This window comes from Vanessa tameamea, chromosome 4 (genome assembly GCF_037043105.1).
Source record: "Vanessa tameamea isolate UH-Manoa-2023 chromosome 4, ilVanTame1 primary haplotype, whole genome shotgun sequence".
Taxonomy (NCBI): domain Eukaryota; kingdom Metazoa; phylum Arthropoda; class Insecta; order Lepidoptera; family Nymphalidae; genus Vanessa; species Vanessa tameamea.
In genome coordinates this window covers 6,510,069-6,536,818 of record NC_087312.1, presented here as the reverse complement: position 1 = coordinate 6,536,818, position 26,750 = coordinate 6,510,069, and the positions used below count along the sequence as shown (strand labels likewise).

Here is a 26,750-nt window from a genome sequence, read left to right as displayed (position 1 = left end):
ACTTGAGAAGTTGATACCGCTGACATACAAAAAGGTGAAGGACGGTGTCTTTTATGTTAAAGTATTTTTAAAATCGTTTATAGCTTTATAGTGTTAAATAAATATTTTTTATAAAAAAGTTTTTTTTTTATTGTTTAACTGTGTTATTTGTTTGAATTGAACTGTAAATCTATTTTTCCATGCTTACATGTAGTTATTTTACATTCACTTAATTAAGTACAATTTTTTAAAGAATTTGTCTGATATTGATAAGATTGTTTTAAATGTTTAAAGTTTTCACCTAAAGATGAATACAAAACGTTTGTCAATATGAAATGATTAATCACTATAATTCCATAATCTCACTTACACAATTTTTGTATTAAGCAAGATATTCTTATCTCCATTGTTTTATTGACAAAAACGGACAATATAACGTACATATATATACATTATTTCATTATGATTATATTTTTTGCATCACAAACTTGGCATTTCGTAGGCATTTCAATCAGGTTACGTGCACGAAGAATGAATAATAATGAATAAGGCTTACATATTCAATACAATTATTCTTTTTTTATTTGTTTGTGATGTCGTTCAGTTCGTTCGATCAGTTTAATGTACGTGTATTTATATTATATTTATATTTTATTTATATTGAATCAATGTTACAATTAATATCAATCTCGTTATGAAATAAAGTGTCTGTACAGTTCTAATACACAATTACTGAGAAAATGATTTACATGTGATCGTTATTTTATTTATTTTTTAATAACGGCTTATATATCCGCTTCGATTTCAATGGAATGTCTGATTTTTATTTTATATATTTAATAATTGATTATTAAGTGAATGAGGGATCTTTATTTGTGTAAATAAAAAAAAAAACAGGATGAATTTTTTATATTTTGTATTTATAATTTTATCCAACAGACTTACAGTAGAAAAATCACATAAAGTATTAAAACAGACCTATTAAATATCATGTGAATCTATATTACATACAGTTAGGTAGGTACTTAGACTACTGACGGGATTATGACCCAGTACATTTTATTACACGGACACATATTCATCGAATAAGTCAACACTGTTAAGTTGTCATTTATTTTATTTAAACCCGAATATAATGTCCTTGCAATTAATAATTGCAATTTATTTTATAACTAATTTGCACCACGCGAGGCGCGAGATCTCATTTAATAATGACCGTCGCCTGTTGGGTCATTGAGCCAGGGGTAATTGACTGGGCACCTGACGCAGGTCTGTAAATTGATGGTTTCTCCGGGAACTTCCTTGGATATGAGTTTACATGAATGAGGTACCCAACAGGCAGGAATACCTTCTACGGCACACTTTTCTCTCCATGGCTCAAAGTTCTTGGCCTCTGTGACGGTACGAGGATTTTGAATCCATTGGATTACTTGAGTCATTGTAACAAAATATACATCATTGTGAGTTTGAAGAATTTCATCAATCCAGTATAAGAAAGCTTCTAAGAACTCAGGATTATTTTTCAACCAGGCGGCGTGGAAGTACAGACCAAGTGGGGCTCTGTTTTGATCATAATGACGATCAAAGTTATGGTTTAAGAAATTGTAAAACTGGTCACCGGTAAGAATATTTGAACAAGAGTCAACCATAGCACATCCTGGTAAGTATTCGTCATTAGTGGGGTCTTCACGACGATCAAGTTCGTTCATTACCATTTCCCAAACTGCGTGACTCCTTGTTGGACAACTTTGCAAATTACCGTGGCAGCGGTGAGGCATACGGAAATACATAGTGTAAGGCCATAGAGGGGGGTTTGATAGAGGTGCAGTGATAGTACTGTCATACAGGAAAGCTTGTTCTTCCATCATTGTGAATTGATTATTGCCACCGACGCGTAGATAAGGTGCGCGAACGCCTACAATGCTGTTATCAGTGACATTTGCGAATTTTTCTGTAATTACTCTCATTCCAGCCATTTCCTTGCCCCAGTCATCAACAGTAGCATTGCTCCAAAATCGTTCATCATCATTATGCCTGTATAGAAAAATGAAACAGAATAGTTTTAAAACAACCATTTCATTATATAAAGCAAATGCATTCCTTAAATTTATAATGTACTTACGTGATCGAATGTACGGCAATTTCATGTCCCTTTCTGTGAGTTTCTTGCACGGCTGAGTAGTTCGTGTATTTGTGTGAAATAAAGAATGTGGCCTTGATGTCACAACCGTTTGGGTTTTTACGTTTTCCATTGAATATTTCTTTGTATAATTCGATGTTGTTATTGTTGATAGCGTCATCAAAAGTTATGGTGATCATTTGAGGAACGTCTCTTGCAGGTAAATCACCGGGGATGACTGTTCCATCTTCAGAGCAGAAGCAATCAGGTAATACACACTGGGAAGTGTCACATGGTGGAGCCCTGTTCGGGTCGTTGTCAATATCTAAAACAAACGAGAATGTTCCTAATTAAAAACTTCTATACTTTAGTGTATTTGATAAATTTTCGATATAATATTAGTTCTTATATGATTTGAAATAAAATAAACTTAAAAATAAACATCAACTTTATATTGTTAACGCACTCTGTTTTTGAAAATACATAATAAAATGTGTGCGTATCTGAAGTTATTAGAGACACGTGGCTTTCGGAACCTGTATGGGTACTTTCGCTTCGTTATACCGCTCGGGACATTCAACATCCATTTTGATTTCACTTTTTGATACAAAACATGGTGATCGTGATATATAGCAATAAATTCACATAACAGAAACTAGTATAACGTGTAAATTGTGTAACTAAATTAATTCATATTGAAATATGCAACAAAAATAAGCGATTACCAATCTTTACTTTGCTTGGTTGGATCGCTTGTGATATTTGCTATTTTTTATAAAATGTTAATCTATATATAAACAGTGACTAAGTTTGATATTGTATTCTGCATGCATCGTAACTAAATATGTTCACAGTGAAGTTCATTTTGCGCTCACAAGCAAGTCATTTCAAAAGCAATGAATCAAACTATGGTTCTTAGAACGCATACCGACTAGTAACATCTGAGGTCATAAAATTGTTTCATTAAATAGCATTGAACTTTCGAATTTGACATAAAACTAGGCTATATCATTTGTTTTCGTAGAAAACGTTGCATAATAAGAAACTAAATGTTAACATATTCAACAAAATGTAAATAAAATAAACACCCCATTTGGTTAAGGCACGTTGCGACATAGCATTGAGATGTTTTTTTAGGCCAAGTGATTGGCATTTCAGGTAAGTCGTTCGTCACGTCTTACAATCCAGTTTTTTTAGAGTTGTCAAGTTCAGCGATGTGTTTTACTCTTAGATTAGATCCTTAAATACCCAACAAAAATATAAGGCACATTTGTGAGTTATTTTACTTACCACACGAGTTCTCGTCGGACCCATCGGGACAGTCTTTTTCACCGTTACAGAATAGTCCTCGTTCAATGCAGGTGGCATCTCCACAAGCCAAGAAGCCATCCTGGCAGAGAGGCTCTTCGGTGTAAAGAAGAGGCTTTATCTTACGTTCTTTGTTCTTTAGCTTACAGTTCTTTACAGCATCTTTCCAGTCGCATGTTTGTTTTTCAATATCAAAAAATAGACCGGCCGGGCACCTGATAGCTTGAATACCCTATTAGTATGAAGCAAAAATATTTATTAAATTACCGTTTTTTATTTTAAGTATATTAAACTATAAAAATATTTTAAAGTGTTATGGTTTTTTATGTAATATAGATTTAAATATAGCCAACGAAAAATATTCACTTTTATAAATCTTGACTTAATAATAGAATAAAAATATTTTTGTAAATATAAAAGACCAATATAATAAATATAGCTTATCTATGATTTGTCGTAAAAATGTACTTCAAAGATATTTTAAATATATCATACTTAATTAAAATATTCGTTAAATTTTCATTAAAATAATACTGTAAATTAAGTATTTACAGTTTTGGCGAATCATATATATGACAGTTTTTGGAATTCCATCTGATAGGTATTTAAGTTTATCGATGATCAGAACAGACTAATTTAAATATAAACAAGGCCGGTAAGTTACGATATACATATTTATATCGTATTAATTCCAAGTTGTAGACTATAGCCTACGTACATAGACAGAGACAGATTACGAGTATGTAATGAGAATTTTAAAATGGTGTTTGTATCAGAGACGAACATTGCATTTGGCATTGATACATATGCCGCTGTTGGTACAAGAAAAGGTATGCGTGTAAAAGTAGTAATCGCCTATTGCACTGACCGAGGCGGTACACTGAATGACGTCGCGACAGTTGTCGCCCTCGCCGGCTACCAGCCGGAACCATTCGCCAGCGTCCTTGTCCTTGCATAGCTCTTGTTCCAGGCTGTCGTCTTTCTTAGAGTCATCCGCTTGTCGCCGATAGCGTTGCCCATTAGCAACTCCTGCAAAAGAATGTAATTAATACCAAATACCTAAATTAAGAAAATTCGTACTATAAATGTTTGTTGCCCCTTTAAAAAACTAATAATACCGAAGTAAATGCACAACGAGCTGTTACTTTTGGCTGTTGTATAATTAATAGTTGTATATTAATATTCAATCCATTATAACTTTTTCGTGTTTTTTTTAATCACGAGAGGTAAAATGTCACTTGAAGATGTACATAAATGTCAAAGGTGAAGTGAGCGCACGAGACATTTGACTTGCTCAAAATGTCAGCGCTTAAGCAAGCGACAAGGACGACTCTTTCTAAGTTCTTCTGAATATATCAAATTGTTATATTATGCATGGTATTTGATGCTTTGTGCGGGAGTTCTGATGAAATTATTATAATTCGAAAAGGTCACGGAATAGTTGATTTACTTGACCGCTAACTATGAATCAGGAAATCGGGGATATTTGCCTATTTGAAATATTACAAACCAGTTTTACAAAATTGAAGTCTACGATAGTTAGTTTGGAATAAATGAAATTTGAATGATAGTTTACCTAATTTAACTAAACAGTTTTTCGGCTACAAATTAAAATAATATATTGCATTTAATAAGTGTCAAATCATTGTTTGTTAAGAAGGAACACTAGAACTTAGCTAATACTTTATAAAAACGATTTAATGGAGATAGTTTTATGCTTATTAGGAGTATATGTGTGCGTGTGCGTAATATGCCAACGTAACTCGAGGAAACTAAACTCTCGCAATATTATCTAATAGAATGCTTACGAGAAGTAATAAAGTGGGTGCGAGTCGTACTCGTGTACAACTGCGCCCCACGACCGTATTAACGATATACCATTGTTCGTTTATCTCCGTCTTACTCTTATTTGTTGATGTTGCAAAACATCTAAAATCAGTCTCTTGGAAATAAATAAGGTTGATAAGTAAATAATGATTTATTGAACGAAATGTCGGAATGCTAGTAGCGGCTAGCAATCAATAATTCATGTGCTACATTTAAGACAGTAAAGACACCAACCTTGTGAATGTAAACAGGAAATAATACAACTCTATTATTATTGTTGACTGTTGCTTTAGAATATTTAAAAGGATTCATTAATAGATTTCTTAATTATTACATTTACCAGAGTGTCAAATCGTATACAGCTTACAAATACGTTATATAGCTAAATTAGGTTGTAACGTTGTATTATATTCGAAATTATACGATTAGCTTAAAATTTAAAAATATGTTTAGCAATGTTTTAAGTATTTCATTGCTCACACATAGTTATTCCATTTCTGATAGTAAGATATGAATAAAACATGACGCAATAAAAAAATAGTTGTCACCGGAACGATAAATGAGAACTTGTCCTCTTTGACCCGGATCTACCACGTGTTTGGGCAGCTATAGACTACGTGGAGTTGATCTTATGACATATAAACCCTTAGCAAAGTTCCTGTAATGATAAGCCATGTTTATTAAACTATATATAATGTTAAGCACGAACACCTAGAGCGCGTTGAAGTCTTTTATACGGGGACAATTGATTACTTTTAAATTCGTTTACTATTATTTGCGTTTAATCTAATTAGTCGAATATAGTACTCAAATCATTTTAAAACTGTTTAAGATAACTTTAAACGTAGGAATAAATTTATGTAATATTTGTTTTTTCGTAATGTCTTAAAATTGTTAAAAAAAAACTTTTATTTGAGTTGATTAGAATTTGTTGGTCTATTGATTCAGGCTTTACATTAGTAAATAAATCTATTATTGAATATTATTAACATATTCCAGTGTCTAGGTTGATGTATAAATGCACAGTTATGTGGCGGCAAAGGCGACGGCGCGGGCGTCGGCCCAACGCGCCGCTTGCATACCGATCACTAATAAATATGGAATGTAACCTTAAGGCTTTTCTTCTATTGGTTCTCTTCTGTCCAATTATGACACTAATAACGGGATTGTAATGAATCAGTACAGTACGTATATGAGGACTTTACGGTTACGACTGTGAATATAATGTGTGCAGTTAAATACTACTATTAATATTTATTTTATATTACACATTACGAGTATTCTTCATTTTAAAATTTGCATTAGTATTTGTTATTGATGAAAAGATTAGCATTTTGAAACGCCTGAAATATGTTGCATTTTTACAATACTTTCACTATTTATTTATGATCAACTTGTTATTTCATAAGTGTTTCGACCAACCGTGTTGTAAGAGTTTGTGTTACATATTTAGAGGTAAACTAAAAATATGTATGTAGATCACAATTTTTTTTTTGGAATATAAGTTTAAAATATGAATATTTATTAAAAAATAAACTGTGTACGTATAATTTATTTTTGCAATTTAAAAGTTTAATCTAATAAAAGACTTTCATTACGCTCTTGATTAAAATCGTGAGAAACGTAAAAACACGAATATTCGATGATACGTGACACCATGCTGAATCTAGACGTGAGCGCAATACCTTCTCACGATGTTTTAAAATACACAACGCTTTTTTTTTTAATTTAAGTAGCTCCCACGACTTGTTTGCGTTACAGTTTGGTAACTGCTTTATTATGAGATAAAGAAGTATGGTATCGCATATACTAAATTTTCAATACGATAAGCTTTCTTACTATAGTATGCTTAGACGAAGTATATATTGTTGTTTAACTGTTTTTTTTTTACAGATATAACTGACAACCAAAAATCATATTAATCGAGTAAAATAACGTGAGTTATTCCCTAACAAATCGTAAGATCCAATGAGGTATAAAACATCTAAGTCGTTATATGATATTAATTTGTGTTCGGATATCCTACAGCTTAGTTAAAATGTATGAAATTCTTAAATAGCTGAATGTTTATGCTTGCGTGTAGGCAATATTTACAACGTAATTGATTTGAACTCCTTTATTCGAAATTTAGCAGTCTATAATTTGATAAATGTTCAGTGAACGTAAAAATAAAGTATAAAATCTTTTAGGTATTTGGTATATCTAAGACTGACATCAATAATACACATTAGAATATTCACAAAGAAACAAACGTTTTATGTAAACAACAAATACGAATTATATCGAAATAAAAGATTTAAGTATTTAAAAGTACATTGATAAATTACCACTTAAAGTTTTCCTAATGTCCTAATTACTAATAGAATTTGATTGTGCCACTCGATAAATTTATACGTATGTCAATATATCATACCAATAATATAAAAATCCGAGTGTAGATTATACTTCTACTATACTATTATTAAGGTTTCTTGGAAAATCTCATAATACCTGTTTGCTAATAATGCATATACATAATGCACATACATATACATATATCTTGCTATAAATGAAGAACCGAGTTTCAATGCGCAATGAACTTTTATGTCCCTGTCTACTTTAGGATTGACATTTATTATCTCTGAATAACATCACGTAATGGATGAGCTGTTTGGAATAAAATATGACGAGTTTAACCTTTCGACATCAACCAACTTAATGGCATGGTTCGTAATTACACATCTTCTGTTGTACAAAAAAAGTGGCTTAAGAATCAGTGCAGATACTCGCTAATTGAAATGATTTTTACTGAAATCTATAAATTCAGAGGGAATCCAATTGTCTAATAATTAACAGCAGTTCGTAAAGTAAATATAATGAACTAAACTATCATTAAATTTATTAGATAATTAAATGATTTATTAATTGACTTTAAATTTGATTTGATTTGCATAATTATAGATTGATTGTTATCCCAGTAATTAAATTCTTCATTCATATCCTAATATTATAAGATTAGTAATAAAGAAATTAGCGATCTCACCAATAAAGAACCGTGTCGCATAATAAGGATTTACAAGCAATTTAAATGCAAATAGTACGACTTGATTTGTGCCAAATATTTGACCTTAACTACGCAACTAGTTATAAAATCGTTTTGTAAGTTTTAGATAATCTGTTACAAGTATAAATCGATAACTTATTAAAATAAATATTCAAAAAGTATTCAATCACTATATTATGTTATAAAATTATATTTAAATGAGAAACTAGTATAAAAGAAATACTTTGAAAGGGTTGTTTAGATTAGGCCGTAAATCTAGATTGTACCTACTTAAAAAAAATGTTATAAAAAGATTGTTATGCAATTAAATTTGATTGTAATGTGCTCAACAATATATTGGGTTTTCTGGTCGATCTAATTCATTTACATTCATAATATCAATTCGCATTTGAAAAGTATATATTAATTAGAGTATACTTTTTAATAAACATATTATATATACTGAGAAGAAATCAAAAAAATAAATTGCTCTTCGTTATTTTATATATATATTTCTCTTGTACGGATTGTACACAAACAGCCCTGTGGTATTTTGTGATATAGTGTATAAATAAGTGAGTTAATTAAAAAAAATTGAAACGTAATTTTAAAGCAGCCTAACATAATGAGGTATTAATGACCTTGACCAAAAACAACAATATTACAGCTTTTTAGAATGTTAAGTAAGTACAATATATAACAATTATTTTTTTAAATTATAAAATATGTATTTTAAAGCAATTAAAAGACTTCTTAAAGCACTTCTTATTTAATTTGTTTATATTGATACTAATAAGCTGCAATGAATAGTAAGGTTATTATTTTATTCTGTCCGTCTTTACTTTAATCTATTGTTTCGTCTATTTGAAAGATAAATAATATTAGTAGATCCTTTTTTTATCTTGTATATAAAAGTTTTCTAAAGAAAAAATACAATGAATACGACTATAACTAGTGATTGCGTATACAAATTTGTCATTAAATAGTTATTGTTATTTTAAGTATTTTCTAGTATTATCATGAAAGCAGTTCGAGCGCCTCGCACTGCTACGCGATTACGACGCGGTTCTGGAGTGACGTCAGCGGCGCAGCCGCAACGCAACACGGACCAAATGTGAAAGTTCTCCGCAACCACAATGCGCAGTCGCAGTAAGTCCTAATAATATGTATTTAATGAAATAAATTTTGTACTAAGAATTAAAATTCAAACTAATTTTACTAAAATTGAAGACACTCCACTAAAGGTTCGAGTGTGAGCTATCTTTTCTTACTGGCAGCTGTAGAGAAATACAATTTCCCAACGGTTGGCTAACTACAAAACTATGGCCAATTAGTTTTTGCTGAGACACTTATTTGATATATTTTTTAATTAGTTTCACTATACCGGCATACATATTACGAGCTCGATAGTTGTATATTTTAAAATTGTCCTTGAAAGGCTTGCAGCCTGCTTATTACATTCTTAAGTCATTTGATGCAAGGAGATCACGTTCTGACTGCATTCATTCGGAAACTTTGTAAAGACACGGTCTATCTCGCGACGGTCAGTTCGTGCAACTTCACTGTTCACTTTTAAGTAGCACTGGAAATTGACGCATCCACTATTTACTCTCAGATGTGCGGATGTGACGTCGCGTAACCTATGACGTCGCGAAATAGACGGCATCTGGAGACGTAAGATAAAGGTTAGGACTCACCGCAGGCGAACAAGAGACACGCGACCAGAGTAGCGACACGGGCGTAGCGCGCCATGACGGGATCACAACAGGTCGTTGCGCGGCCGCGGTGCGATTAAATAGTGGCCTCAATCTGCGCCCCGCCCGCCCCTCTCGCCTACAGCGCTTTACACTTCTGCCAACACCCTTTGCACTCATCAGCTGTGAATCACCTGCATCTCCAGGTGCATTCTTCAATCTACTATGCTACTACTTCTAGTGTTGATGCTAAGATGTGCTATTTGTACTCAATGAAGAATAACATTGGTCAAATAGTCTTATATTCGTCTCACCAAATACGCAATAATTCATATTTAACCTTTAAAATATTATAGTATTCATTTGATATCGCTTACATAATGCTATAATCAAGCATTCTTAGAGCATTGTCCCATTTTCTTGTAAATTTATTTTAATTATTTATTAAGTTCTAATTGTTCTCTGTTATTTAAAATAGCCGTATGCTAAATAAAAATATAAATAAAATATAAATAAAAATATAAATAAAAATATATTGACACCGTAGATGTACATAAAGCAGCTATTAATATTAAATCGTCTCGTATGTATAAGTAGAGTAGTAATGTGCTTAAATATAAGCATTTTATTTATCGTAAGTTCCTATTTATATTCTTACTTCTAGGCTTTGCGTACTCGTTTAATAATGCGGAAGTATGAATCGAACTAATTTAATGATTTACTTTAAGAATGTTTTTAAACATTAAATTCCAATAAATAAATAAATCCATAAGGTTATATAGTTTCATAGAGCAGTCCGGGTACATGCTTTCATAGACTGTCGAAGGTTTATATATTTTTGTTTTTGTTGACATTGTTTTATGTTTGTTTTATGCGTTGTTCTCTTGAAATATTTTCAAGAATGTCTTTCTATTTGTGTGCAATGTTAATTCTAATTGATCCAAATATATATAAAGAGTAAATCCTACCAAGTTACACGTTATTAAAAGCTAAGAAATAACCTCTTTTCGGTATTGTCCAAATAGTAATGTTAATTATTTTAATAAGAAAAATGATTTAAGCCTTTCTTGAATTGTTTATTGGTAAAATAATATATGATTTTTATCCTTAATTAAAAGTTAAAATTGGAACTAAGTGTTGTTATTATCTTCTTTATGAATAACTTCAACATACATACAAAAATAATTAAATTTTAGAGTAAGATATTCTTAACAGCTATAACTACCTTTGTAACATCCATACTTGAGGCGTCGTTGGTAAGGCTTTTTTCAAAGGCCAGATCGCTAAATATGCGGATTACATTCGTATAGATTGGAAAATATACCTTACATTTAATAAATCCAATAGTAAGATACAGATAATAATTATTACACTGAAAAGAAAGATTTTTAGTACATACGTAAATAAAATGAATATCCATGGTAAACGAACCGAATTCAGCAAACGGAGTTTTGTTAAAACGCCTAAAGCATTGTTTCTTGAGAGATTTACACAACTGCCTGTGCATAAGATATATTTTTTATATGCGAAACGTGCTTGGTATCTCAAAAATTTCGATATTCGTTTTTACAAAATAATTCATAGTATAATTTCATCTTTGAAGTAATATGTCGTGTAAATTCGCCAATCCGTAGTGAAGTGGCTTGGTGGGATTAACTCCAAACCATCTCCATCAACCATCATCAACCATAAGAGATGACCTTTAACCGTAGCGGTACAATAACGGGTTGTAAATCTTACGTATTTTTTGTTTTATTAGAAAAAAAATAAAGGTAATGTTTAATCAAACATACAATCAAATCTAAAACGATATTTTAATTAAACATATCACATCGCAACTTTTATCCTTTTCATTTGTGTACGCGAAAGTGTGTCAGCTAACTCTACCATTATGTTATCAGCTATTTTATATTGGAAATGCATTTATATGTATGTATATATCTGTATGCACAAACGTATCAGTGATGATTGATAAAATGTGACATCCATTTAAATGAAATACTTAACTTCATATTCTTGTATTATTTATAATCAATATGAGTACGTGAGCAAAAAGTTTAACAGTTATTTTTAAATTGATATATTTTTAAATATATGATCAATGCTAAATTTTTTTATATTAAAATTATAGTAGTTTCTCTGAAAGTTCATTATTATGATAAATAATCCCGATTGATTTCATTCATATTGAAACTTATATAATTGTAAGATTAGTTGCCCATATACTCTTGCGCTTTAAATAGTTCAATAAAATTAAAACATATAAAAGCCTTCAAAATATTAATTTAATATGTATTACTAGACGACCTTATGCTTAATAAAAAAACGTTTGATATAATTTAATAACTGAAGAAATTATGAATAGAATTGCAATAATTAAGCTCGAACTTTGCAATATTATCGAAAAACATTAATTGCATTACTGAAAGTAACATGCAAAGAATTTATTAATATATTTTTGAAAATAAAATAACTTAAGTATCGGAAATAAGGAAACAGAAATAATTGAAGAAACAAAACGATTGTAAGTGATAGAATTACGACGAAGAAAATGTCAAGGTTACGATAGCAACAAAGTCTTGTTAAAAGGAGAATATGCAGCACTCACATTTTAATCTTAATTTTTAATAATATAAGGATAAAATATATTAAAGTGGTTTTTACACTGCACTAGTTCAAAACATTATATATATTTAATTAATATAATAATTTTAATATTTTTTACGATGATTAATTGGGACTTCTATTTAATATTTGTAAAAAGAAATACCTCTTTGTATTGAACAACAGATCTTTTGTTTGAATCTTGAATAAAGTATAAATTTCTTTAAAATGATAAAACTACAGACAAATTCTTAGGCCTATCTAGTCGTATACGTACATTTACACTTTATATATCTGGAATTCATGCTCCGAGTAATTTCTCCACATTATTTCTAACATGTGAATGTTAGAAAGAGAAGGGGTATTAAGTTTGATAAAGACACTTAACGCTTAATAAAAAACGACAACACTAGTACTGTATGACGAGATCAACATAGAAAGGTGATAGTGATATTTAAATTACTGAATAGCCAACTCTTCCTAAGATACTAAACAAACTTTTGCAATATTTTTTCCATGAAAAGGTGCGTGCAGATTTATTTTCCGAATTATTTAAAATTTTAAATAAATTGTATTTGTGGAGATTACCCATGCCAGAAACGCAGACACATACAAACAGAAATCAATTGATCAAAAGAATTAATTTTCGTCTGCATTACAGTAAAGACAAAATTTTTGACTAACTATTTTTACGATTACGATAAACGACTTTTACGATGAATTATGTTATTACTGAATTTTTTTTTTGCGTAATAAAAAGATTATAAATAAAAATTAACTATTCTTTTCACTATTCTATAAGTTTAACGTTTTCAAGTTATCGGTCACTATTATTCAAATATAACATTCGATTAATTAAATCGTGTCGTTTTACCGGTTTTCTAGAAAGTCACTTCCGGCATACATTGTACCGAGATAAATCAATAGTGCGTTGAATCTTCTTCGTATGATAGGGTTAAAATGTCAAAGTTTTTTTTAGCATATATATTACGAAACAGTGTTAAATTATTTTGATAAGAATTAAATAACTCAAAATATATATCCTTTCATAATAAATAAGTGTTTCTTAATTTATAATAAAAAAGTAGTAATTATATAAAAGTTCGTAAGTTTATGTACTATTTTAATTCTTGATTATTTGCATGTAAAGTGGTTCAGTTCAGGTTACAGAGCAATAATTTATTAATAAGACCTGGTGCGTAATTAATTAGCACTATGTTGATCAAAAGCTAGAACTAATTACTTTTGAAAAAGTGGGATATGAGAATTATTAGGTATAACTTTAATTATATTGCCATCGCTCTAGCATTAACTTATAAATTATAATACAAAGTATGGGGATCAACATTAATCTTTATCATCGAATGTTACTTCACTTATAATAAATACTTTCATTCAGTTTAGGTTATCAAAAAGTTTTATCTTATGCACGTTTCTAAAACCTGAGTATACATTAAAACACATAAACGCATAATATATTTACAACCAAATAAATACATTATTATTATTAATATCACGATGAAGTAATTCCATAGTCAATGATAAATAACAAAGATTATAGACATCATTTTCTAAAAGTGTGACTTTTTACCTTTCAATTTGGCAATCTTGTTTAATTCAATTTTAGATTTTTATGCATAAAATAAAACGAATACATATTTAAGGCAAGATACAACAAACGTAGGTATTATGTAATACAGTCATATTTATGGTTGTGATATTTATGGAGAAATTGCAAAATGCAGTTAGTGTATTCATTGCTAAATAACATTTCTAAAATTTTTCGCTAAAAAAATAACAAATATAGATAAATTTTAACAGGATAGAATCATTTAAATGTCTTATACACTATGATACATGGGAGCAGTTACTTCGGTTTGTTAATATTATATTTTTTATTCACGTAATACCAAGTACACAGTACAGTGTAAGTTTTACTTGCCTTGACTTTGACTGGTTCGCCTCATAGAGCGGCATCTACCGTACTCAAATATCATTTATTTTCTTGTGTTATATATGCTTAACTTATTATTTAAAACTTACTTATTCATATCTTAAATCATATTCAATTACTTCTTTTATTTATTACAACTTTTAAAATAAAATAATTTTCATTAAAAAAATATATTAGGTTTGAATTTCAAATACCTTTTTTCGGTTAAAATATATATGCAATTTAAATAGACTTTCCTCTGTTATATAAAAAAAAATGTATATTAAAATTTCTGGTTGTATTAATAATAACAGTTAAAAGTAATTATAATTAATGATATTCTATTATTGTTATGAATTACTCACTGACGAATTCTTATCAAAACATTGTCTAAACTATAATATGGCGACCCTGTCGATGATTTCGTACAAGGCAATTCTAAAGTTAAAGTTCGCTCACTGCACAAACACAGGTACAGGGCATAGAGTATGCCCTCACTCTCATCTAAGGGCAAGTCAAATCTGATACGATAGAAAAAATATAAGGCGTATATTATATTGTGTTTCAACCATAATAACTTGACACTTGCAAATCAAAGTGAATCTTCATTTTATAATGTAATTATGATAATTATGTTCGTCTGTCCGATTTCGACGAAATATTATAGTGTACAATTACATTGTACAATTATACGAATATACAATTATACAAATATACGCGCAAATGCAGGTGCACTATTTATTTCTTCAATCTCATAATCCGATGGTCGATGGGACGGTAATTCCGACACGCATTTGACAAGAGGAGCAGATCCGACTGCTTGACTTGCTTTCCGAGGTACGTTAGGTAAACATTCCGGACAGTGTATAACAAACATTCAAAGGTGTAATTAGTTGAAATCCCTATATAGTATAAACCAATGGGCCTCATAAGAAGGCTCAAGGTCACCCAAAGGGCATTGGAGAGGGCTATGCTCGGAGTTTCTCTGCGAGATCGAATCAGAAATGAGGAGATCCGCAGAAGAACTAAGGTCACCGAGATAGCCCGAAGAATTGCCACACTTAAGTGGCAGTGGGCGGGGCACATTGCTCGAAGAACCGATGGCCGATGGGGCCGACGAGTTCTCGAGTGGCGCCCATGGACCGGAAGACGGAGCGTCGGTAGGCCCCTCACAAGGTGGTCCGACGTGAAGGTCGCGGGAAGCCGCTGGTTGCGGGCTGCACAAGACCGGTCGTTGTGGCGATCTTTGGGAGAGGCCTATGTCCAGCAGTGGACGTCCTTCGGCTGACATGATGATAAACCAAAATTGTTTCCCGCTGTCTGTATGTCTTCATGTATGCTTAGAACTTTAAAACTTCAAAACGGATTTTTTTAGTGGATAGAGAGATTCAAAAGGAAGGTTTATAATAGAAGCATAATATAGAGAAACACTGATAATTTAGGGGTTCTAATGTGATGTCGTAAATAAACACGTTTTTTGTGCTTACATTGCAAACGCTAGCTGAACCCCTATAGGAAAATAAAATAAATTTACTACAGTTTTGTAAGTCCATGCAGGTATATATGTCTATATCTTAGGTATAGCCCACGGTAACCATTCTTTATCCTTTTTTTTTTACGACAAATAATGGCTTATTTACGAAGTTATCCAATTAAGTACCTTAAACATATTGTGCATTTAAGATTATTGATCTTAGATATAAGGCCCTGAACTGACTGAAAAAGTTGTGGACGTTGATCGCTAGTATGTAATAAGTCATATTTTATATACTCATAAAGAAACATCAAAAAACAAAATCGATGAACAAAACCTGAAAATATGAACTTTATCTTCTATAAATTGCACCTTTAAATTTAAATATCACATTTTTTAAGAATTAAGCTTTATTTGTCACCAATGTTAAGTCTGATGTGAATGAATTAAGTTGTAGCCTTAATTTTAAACCTCGTCCGCGAAACTTCGCGTTTATTCAAAATATATTTTTTTAATTTCATTTCATTGTAAACTGCAAGTCTCTCATCTACATTTTGCACCAAAAGTATGAAATATTATTTAAATTAAATCTTTAATGTCAAATAGTATACATTCGTTCTGTTAGAATTGGAATTTTTCGATAACAATTTACTTTAATTTTGTTTACGTTTTTTTTTTTTTTTATATACAGCCGTAACACCGCTCTCAAACCGACCATGTGACTATTCCCTTCCTATCTTAGTTAAAATATAATTTTACTTTTATGTTTCTAATATTTAAATATCGGTTTGGCTCGTGATTTCGTCTATTTAGTTGGATCCATATAACGTTGATTTTGTGTAATAACCGTGTTATTTTAGAGCGTCAGAGATTATAAGTTCAATCGACTATAGAGGAGTCAAATAAAACCAGGTTTATCTTTTAAATGCTTTTCTAATATAAATATTTTGTTTAATTATTTTAATAATAATAATCGAATGTATAAGATACCGGTCCCATTTCCTTCAACACCTCTTACGAGTAGCTGAAGGATGTCGCCCCTACCCATCTTTATATATTTAACTGTTTTGAAAAATATAAAAAGGTGAGGAGGTTGAATTGGCTCCGCGCCCGCCATCAACTGTAGATTCCAACCATAGATCGGCGAACCTTCCTCGAACATGGGAAGTGCAATTTTATAGTGTGACAACACTTTGTTAAAGAATATATGAACTAACCCGCACAGCTGCACCGCCTAGTATCATTTCTTATTATGTAATTTGATATGCATTATTGCACGCGGCCGATGCGGCGAGCACATCACTCCACGCGTCCAATTTGAACCGAGTTGTCAAGCATCATACCCTTATATATGCTTCGCTGCGAGTATGACATTCGGCGCGGGCAGCCCGAAATCTATAGAGTTCTGTATGGAAAAAAGTCGGCGCCGAGATTTTTCCTCAAAAAGTGGCATGTCATTTTCTTCGCCAATACACGAACATATCTATGAATACACGAACGATTTCACCAAAAACGTATGAAAAAAAGTAAGCTTAATATAATGTCATTCCTTTAAATATCCTTTATTATTCCATGTATATGTATACATTTACTATGCAATCACATGAATTTATTTGTATGTATGTTTTTATGATTCTATGTATGTATGTATGTATGTAAACTCTCCAAAACAACTCGATCAATTTTGATTAAATTTTAGTATGTGCTTAACTGGGTCTACGGATGGCTTATATTGAACCCGGTAGGTGGCGCTGCGACCGATGTTATGTTTTATATATATAAAAAAAAAATGTATTAAAATAACAATAATTCATTCTCACGTATATATGTAAATAGTATAGTATAGTCCGTTACAACTAGTAACAATTTTTCGCTCTCATAAATAATTTTTTTGTTGAATTGTCACAATTTAATAAATTGCAATCAAGAATCATCATTATTTTTCTGCACATCTACGGCTGCAGCTCATCAAAATAAGACCATAACCGATTTTTTATGTGCAACTATCGACCCATAATTACTTGTACAAAAATCGGCTTACGCTATTATAAAACTTATATTATAATATATATTATATATAATATATTATTATATTATAAAACTGTTTAATGCGATCTTAAATTGAAATCTTAAATTAAACACAAAGAAAAGTGCTGAAGTTCCGAGATAAACTCGGTCAACCAGCTCGTTCTCGGTATCTAAGTCGCTGTCTTCAAATTCGGAACAATTATTAAAATAAGACATGTTAGTGAAATGAAACAGTTCTTTCCATGTAGATAAATATTTATTATTTTAACTTCTCTTGATCTAGAGAAACATGTCAGAAAAAAATAAGCATATTCTTATATTCTTAGTTTGTTTGTAATTGTAGTTACGTGAATCATGCATTCCATTTAAATGAGTTTGATCTAACATTGAACTAATCTGAATAAGTGCAAGAATATTTGACTATTAAGAAATATTTCTGTTCATAAGTCAAATTTTATTGTTAAAATGAAACGCATTTCACATTTTTTTTTTAAATAAATGAACTCTTTAACCTATACTAAACAAAATAATATATATATAAAAAATGATAATGTTTCTATAATCTATACTAATATTATATAGCAAGAGGGCGATTTTTATTAGTTTGTGATCTTCCAGATAATAAACTCCAGACCAACAACACCTATTTTAAAAAATCTATCACCAATTTAAAACTAAATTATTCCAAATTATCATAGGCTTTGAATTACCTTATCATAAGTATTTGATTTTGAATTGAATGTTTGTTCTTTACTCTGTATAATTTACGTGTCAGCGATGCAAAAACCAATCAGCACGGTGGGGGGCTAAGCTAAGTGGAACGGAGGGTGTCGATGTCGATACATATAAATTTTTGGTATTAATTTTTTATTTGCCATAATTATTTTTCGTCATATCTGGCTATCAGAAAATGTGAGTTGAATCGGAGATTTCATCTGAGATACAAATAAATATTGATAATACGTATAAACGTTAAACTTTGATAATATGTTACGTTTTTAACGTAACATAACCCACATTTTGATTTCAAAAAGAATAATCGCAGATCGTTATTAGTTTTGTTATTAAAGTCTAAAACAACTTTGGATTTGACGCCTCAATGGACGAGGGGCGTTACTTTCATGGGCATTCTCTTTTGCAGTTTTTAGTGCGGCCTATGTGAAATAAATATTTGTTGCTGTACATATTATATACACTATAATAACTTAGGTGCTTACTTTGTTAGTATGGGCCGCCTGTATAAATATAGATATAGACGTATGTCTCTATATAGACGTTCAAAGACTGTTCAAAATTCATTTAAATGATACTCCAATTGTTTAATATTTGTTGTTGCTCATGATTAATATCTACAACACTAATGTGTCATTTTGTATTCATTTTCCTCAAATGTAAAAAATATCAGATTAGGTGTTTATTTAAATTTAAAATATTAATATTAATTAATTATGTTGATTTTATTTTAAGTATATTTTTATAAATGTCCTTTATGAACATAAATTGTAAGACAGCATTTGAAAGTCACCCCAATTGTTAAATATTTGTTTTTGTCCATATTGTTTATGTAAAAAGTAATGTTACGTTTTTTATTTCGCTATCATTCAAAAACTACAAATTCTATGAATAAGCAATTTTCATTTATATTTATAATTTTAAGACGGCCATAGGCATAAAGTAGTTTAGTAGTTATTGTCTTACGCAACTAATATGCGCCATATTAAGCTTAATATATATTCAAGCATCAATAGCGCAATGGTTTATGGGCCGCCTAGCGATGTAAAAAGTCGAAGAATCGATCCTAACCGCTTGGGCTACTGTTGTCCCCACTCCTAACACAAGTGATAAGCTTAAAAGGAGGTGTTAATTGAAGTATTAGTAATTTCTTAACTAATTTGGGGTATTGCTACTATTATTTGTAACAAAAAATAATAATAAAAAAAATAATTACATATACATAGGTATATTATAAATCGATTAGATAATATTAATTTATTTTTTGATTAAAAATGCCACAAAATAAAATACTTTTTTTACACGAACGAAGTCTGGACGAGCTAGTATATAATATTGTAGGTCTAATGGCTAGCTCGGGCCACAGATTCCGTAGTTCTGTGTTTAAGCCTCGGGTGACACAAATAATAAAATTATAGGGTTTTCCACTGAGATTTTTTCAGTAGCAACCCGGATTCTGAAAGTTGGCAGTACCTATTTATTTTTCCCATGCCAAAGTAAAGCGGTTTATCCTATGTCTCTTTCTAGTCAAGTCGGATTCACCGTCACACCGAATTATGATAGCTCTCTTTTTTTTGGCTATACACTTGTATACATATTGTATAAAAGGCTAGTCTCCGTTGGGAATTGCAGCTGTGGCCGAAATCCGCCAAGAAATTATCATCATCATCATATTAAATTGTACAAAACGCAAATTAAATGATGCACCACCTGATTTCAAATAAACATTGTTGACAGATAAAAGACTGATGAAAACACAGATGTTGTATTTCTTGTGCCTGTAATTAAACTGGCTCGTTCATTCTTCAAACTGGATCACAACAATACCGACTACTGAGTCATAAACTGTTACCTATAATTGAAAATTCATGTTCTAATGTATATCAACTTTGTTCTTTGTAGGAAATAAGGATACTCTGATAAACACACACATCATAATATATAGTTTAATTGAAGCAATAATAATAAATAATAATAAAAAAACTACAAATTCTAAGGATAAGCAATTTTCATTTATATTTATAATTTTAAGACGGATAGGCATAATAAAAATAAAGGTTTAGTAGTTAGTAGCTTTTTTTTTTGTTTAACGAGGAGGAAATGCATTTACGCATGCCGCCCGTTCGGGGGACCGGGACTCAACCGGGATCTAATGCCCCGTGCCAGGGCACGCTAATGCTAATGCCCTGTCCTACCCATTAAAACCATCCTCAGGTTTCCACCATGCCGCCGAGTGGTGAGGCCACGGGATCGCCAAGGGCATGCAACCGCGACCCCACCAGCGGCAGCATTAAAAATGTATCGGTAGCCCAAAAATAAATTTCGAGCTTCTAACTTAAAAATAACGGACTTCCAGACTAACCTGTATGAGAAATGTCAAAATCTATTTCTCACTTTAGGTGTAAAATATCCAGAAACACTTAAATACGTATCAACTAATTTTTAATCAGTGACACAAAAATAAAATTTTATGCTTCTAACTTCAAAAATGACGGACTTCCAGACTATCCCATATACGAAATGACCACCCAATTTCTCTCCTTAGGGTAGAATATCCAGAAACACTTAAATGCGAATCAACTAATTTTTAATCGGTAGCCTAATTTTTTTAATAAAAATTCATATATTCGCTCCTTATATGTCAGTTTACAAGTGTACAGACTAAAATATAAGTTTTATGCTTCTAGTTCTAAAGATTACTTTCAACAACTTACAACCTTTCACCCCCCTTTTCAGCCTTTTACTATACTTTTTTCCAAATAAAAACTATGTCCTTTCTCAGACTCTAGACTATTCGTGTACCAAATTTCATTTAAATCGGTCCAGTAGTTTTGGCGTGAAAGCGAGACAGACAGACAGACAGACAGAGTTACTTTCGCATGTATAATATTAATATAATAATATGGATTTAATTGATGTTATTTAAATGTGCTTGCATTATTTTATTGCCACGCAGCATCACAACCTAAATTGGTGGATCGCAAATTGATGACAAATTGCATTTGTATTTTTTGCTGAACTCTACTACATTTGATTTAATTTGTTTTTATTGGTAGATTATTATTAAGTTATAAAAATAAGAACAATACAAATTACTTTAAGCTCAAGTTACAGAAATCACCACAAATGGTTATTATTTTATTTGGTTGTCATATGGAAACTCAAAGTAATTCGGAATTAAAAAATGCTTATCTAGAAACGGAGGGATATATATATATATATATATATATATATATATATATATCTTTTATTGCTTAAAAACAACTTAGGTTGCGATTGCTATTCTACATTTGACGAGTCTGTATAGTCTTTCATCTATCCATAACGGTACGATTTCTATTTCGCTAGAAGTTTTAAAAGTGTGACCAACCATGTCTACAGTCAGACGACTGTAGACATGATTGGTCACACTTCTAAAACTACTACTCGTTTGTTGAAATTAAGTTCGCTTATCACGGCCGCCAAATTTCCGCGAAAGATTATGTTCACTGAAACTCAAGATAAACGCAATTCTCGAATTCCAGCTAGTCATAAAAGCAACTAATATAATAACAAGGATCTTCGAAAACATACATGTCCCAAAACATTATCGAGCAAATGACGGGGCACTATCATATGACAGTCTGTAATGTCGTTGATCTTGTTGTATCTTGCGTATGTAAGGAATTCTATTTATCATGTATTGATAATAATTTAATAGAATGTTTTTCGTTTTCGTTATCTATAATATTCATAATACATCGTGATAAACACCTAGACAAAATAGTAATAGTAAAAACATAATAATAGACACTACAAAAAGCAGGTTTATCGCTAAATAGATTACATCCAGGTAATTATTTGGTGCAGAGGAAGTGGTCTATGGGTGGAGAGCCGTGGTGACCCAGTTGTGAGACATCATACACGCATCTTAACCGATGATTGTGAGATCATATCCGGGCAAGTATCACTGAATTTTCATACGCTTAATTTGTGTTTATAATACATCTCGAGCTCATCGGTTAACATATCATGATGAAACCTGCATAGCTATGTTCAATGAAATACAGCTACATGTGTATCCCCAATTGGTGCAGCCTGGAGGAATAAACTCTGAAACCTTCTTCTCGAAAGGACAGGGGGCTTTAACCCTCAGCAGTGGGACATTTACAGACTGTTACAGGAAATTACTGGACATGGTCTATTGATGGTAGATATGTACAAATTTGTAATACCGGTGATTAAATAGCTTGAGACAGCGCATGTGCCGAAAGATTTACTGTTTCAGCTTTTTACAGTGAATAGATTGCTGTGATTAATGTATTAACTTGATGTATTTATGTACATATTTGACTAGACAATGAAGACAGACATATTTGATCTTTATACTAGAAGTCCGATTATAAAGGACTTTTCATATGAGTTTATTGATTTTATTTTAAGCATATTTTTATATTGTACTTTTATCCGTCATGAATTCGTTTTGCATTGGCTAACTAACTAACTCTAAGGCACTCATCATTTCAAACAGTAAACCAATCTGTTATATACACTCATTATAGCAAAAATAAAATTAAACGTGTCAAGTTTAATTTCGTCCGTATTTTATAATTATAATAATTTGCTTACTAAATAAACTTTGAAATAGATGGCGTAAGAAGTCATTATTCCGTTGTGCCAATAGAAAATGCGTACCCGTATTAGGTAAACACACAAATAACTTTGTTCCGTTAAAACATGATTACGTAGCCTAACACGAACCCTAAATATGTATCTCGTTAATTCGATTAGAATGTCAAAAAAAAATACTAGAATAATATTTATTGAAACGCAAAAACGAATAGGATTGTATAATCGTGTCGCATCAACTTAATCTTACTTCCTCAATGAAGTGGTTTTTAACATAATAACTTGATTATTGCGGTTACAAACAAACATAATTTTCTTTCCCTCGCAACAACTTACCTTGACCAAATCGAGGATAACTCAACTAGCATTGTTCCAACTATTAATATTTGTTATTGAAGTGTTTTTGATACATATACAACCGTAGTGTAACTAATCGAATAGTAGTAATTGTCTAAGAAACCGTCTTAATGTCTTTGATCTATATCATTATAGCTAGAAGGCTATGTACATAATTATGTAGATATATAGAGTATTAAAAGTTTTCAGTTTTCTAAAGTTACTGCAATCTTTTCGACATAGAAAAAAGTTCGATGTTTGACAAAACTCTTTGAAGTCCCTATAGTTATTTTTAATTTGCTACTAATTTTAAGAGTAGGGGGGCTTACTGAGAGGGCTCTGCGATCCAAGAATAGGCCATCCTCGGCGAAACGCCCAAACGCAATGCTCCCGGTTTTTTAATACCTTCTGCATCTTGCATTGAGACGGACCTGTGTATTTTGTACACAGATTCATATTTGCGACTTGACCAACATGGACCATTTTTACAAGCTTTCATTTAACTCCAAATTTTTGTTTGTCAGTTTTTTTAGGTTAAAGCTTGCAAAATAAATTACAAAGTGGTTATAATCCTCTTATCGTATTAAGTTAAAATTTAATATGTTCCTGAATCATAACCTGATTCGATACCTAGGATTTGTTCCAGACAAAGGAACTCCTTAAATGCCATTACCATAGACACAAAATTTGTGTATTGTAAAAGCGATTTTAAAAATGGTTCAATACTTTTAATTTATTTAATGATATCGTGAAATTCTCCGACGTATGTCTATATAGTATAACTTTTCTTTAAAAGGAATAAAGAGCTAATGTTTTTTTTTTTACTTTAAGACTTATTTTTAAAAGTAAACGCAAATATTTTCGCTAAAACAGTAAGGACCTTGGTGTTACTAGAATTGTCAGAAATCGTAAGAAACGTATTTGTGTGATATCGTATGTGTCATACATTTCTCAGGAAATTAATTTTAAACTTATTTTTGTACCTTTGAAAAAATTGAATAGCTCGTTATGACGAGGTGACTTACGAGTACACAAGAGAGTTCTTGTTTCTGTTCCTTTAAAAAATTTAATGGCGCTGTACGACGGAGTCTTAAATATACCAAAGCTCTTGTTACACAGTTAATCACATTAATGGTATATTATGGTGACATAAGTTTTATGACTTGAACAACCAGAACACCGTATTTATATCTGTATAAATCTTTTCACATATTTTAAAATTTTAAGTGAAAAGTTTTATTAAGAAATAATATTTAAGCTACTACGCTGATGCAATAAAGTACACGCTGATCATACTTGATATTTGATAATTCACAGAATATTAAAAAACTTTTCTGCACTCAGATAAATACACGTTACTTGAAAATATGTATGATAATCACATATTCGTTAATATTAACAAAATATTGTACTTTTCTTTAATATTCACGAATACATTATTAAAGTCAGAGAATAATAATTCTCATGCCGTTCGAAAGAAATTATTTCATAGAGTGCATAGAAATAAGCAAATTCCATTTTAAATTATGAGTGAAATTCGAACACACGTGATAGTAGTTAAACTTAAAATTGACGTAGCGTAATTTATTTCGAGAAACCATAGACGTAAAAGGTCAAACAAAAAAGGCGCCTTCCGGAAACAGCGAATAAAAAAGAAGACTTGCATTTAAACATTTAGTTAGAAAGTTGAGTAATATAATTGTAATTTTGATGAGATACGAGTATAGCTTATACGCATGACTCCACTCGTATATATTTTAGTGTTTTGTATAAACGAATTTTACATATACATAAATAAAGTACAATTTTTGAAAAAAAAAAATCAATAAGTCTGTGTATTATTTAAACATTAACGTATTATTAATAAATGATGTGTAGATACACAAAACTTATAATATAATATGATTTTATTGTCGTGAATTATACATTTATTAAAAAAATATTTGTATAAATAATAAATAGGGAATAAAATGTAGATCAATTCAATTTTGTCCCCTAAATTACGATCTGACGTCGCTGCATTTTTACGTCACGATACTCATAGTATTTGTAGGGTCCATTTCATTCAATATTGTGTTTTATTTAACTTCTCTATTTAAATTATCTTATTGAGTTCACAGAAGAAATACATTATGAGGACATAATTAATATCTACATTAGAAATTGGAATTGAATTAAACTTACTGCTCCTGAGCTAGGAAAATCTTGTTTTGCAAAACGGTCCGTTTAAAATTATTGTTCCTGAATGCGACAAAGAATTGGTACATTTTTCGCTAACTGAAATAAAACAATACAATTTTTGAAAATTAATTGAAGTGTATATTATTTAATCGATTGTTTTTACGCAGCACTTGTATCTATTATATTATTGTATAGTTTGTCGATGTACAATTTTTATCTTGGTTGTTAACACATTGAATGAGATTTTTTCCTGTCGCAGCCAACTGATTGTATCCAATTAACATTGGGACAGTGCGCTGAATGAACTCCAAAGTTTTCAGCATCTTTGAAAAATTTAAAGTAAATATACTTTATTTTAAACTTATTAACCTATCATGGCAGCACTTTTTTAATATATTTTTTTCGCATATTTTTATATGTCTAATATTTAAATGCAATTTTTCGTTGCGCAATGTACCAGGCTCATTCGACACTGTTTTATGTGGGTCTTATAAGCACCTCCTTTAATTAAATTTCTCATTTATGTAATTACATATTAAAATATAAATCATGAAAAAAGAAACAAATGACCAAAACCTTATTACATAATTTTTTAAGATTAAGCGCTTAAGTGCTATAAAATCAAAATCGCCAGAAACGCCCTGCCTTTAAGAATTAAAAAGTCTCCGATTGTCATACATTGCTGACAATAAGCTTATATAATTTATATAGTTGAAAACTATATATATTGTAAAGTGGCATTCAATGATTTTATTTCCATTAAGTAAATATTAACATTTTTATGCGTGCCCACTGACACGCCCTATCTTTTCCCTTGTCGATAGCCAAGGAAAGTTTTTAAGTAAAAATATTCGTTGCAGTTTATACATATGTACATTTTGTACATATGTACATTTTGTACATAT

At 30.7% G+C, this 26,750-nt stretch overlaps 2 protein-coding genes across 2 annotated transcripts in view; one reads left to right on the top strand and one right to left on the bottom strand.

The window, feature by feature from the left end:
- LOC113394605 (uncharacterized) overlaps positions 1-26,750 on the top strand; it is an 81,481-nt gene that overhangs the window by 3,259 nt on the left and 51,472 nt on the right. The gene's annotated exons all lie outside the window — the stretch shown is intronic.
- On the bottom strand, positions 879-10,090 carry Serp (serpentine). Its single transcript, XM_026631953.2, has 5 exons — positions 9,953-10,090; positions 4,275-4,435; positions 3,389-3,638; positions 2,102-2,423; positions 879-2,013 (listed from the first exon to the last, which is right to left on the bottom strand). Exons 1-5 carry the CDS (start codon positions 10,005-10,007, stop codon positions 1,185-1,187), a joined length of 1,617 nt encoding a protein of 538 aa, XP_026487738.2. The 5' UTR covers positions 10,008-10,090; the 3' UTR covers positions 879-1,184.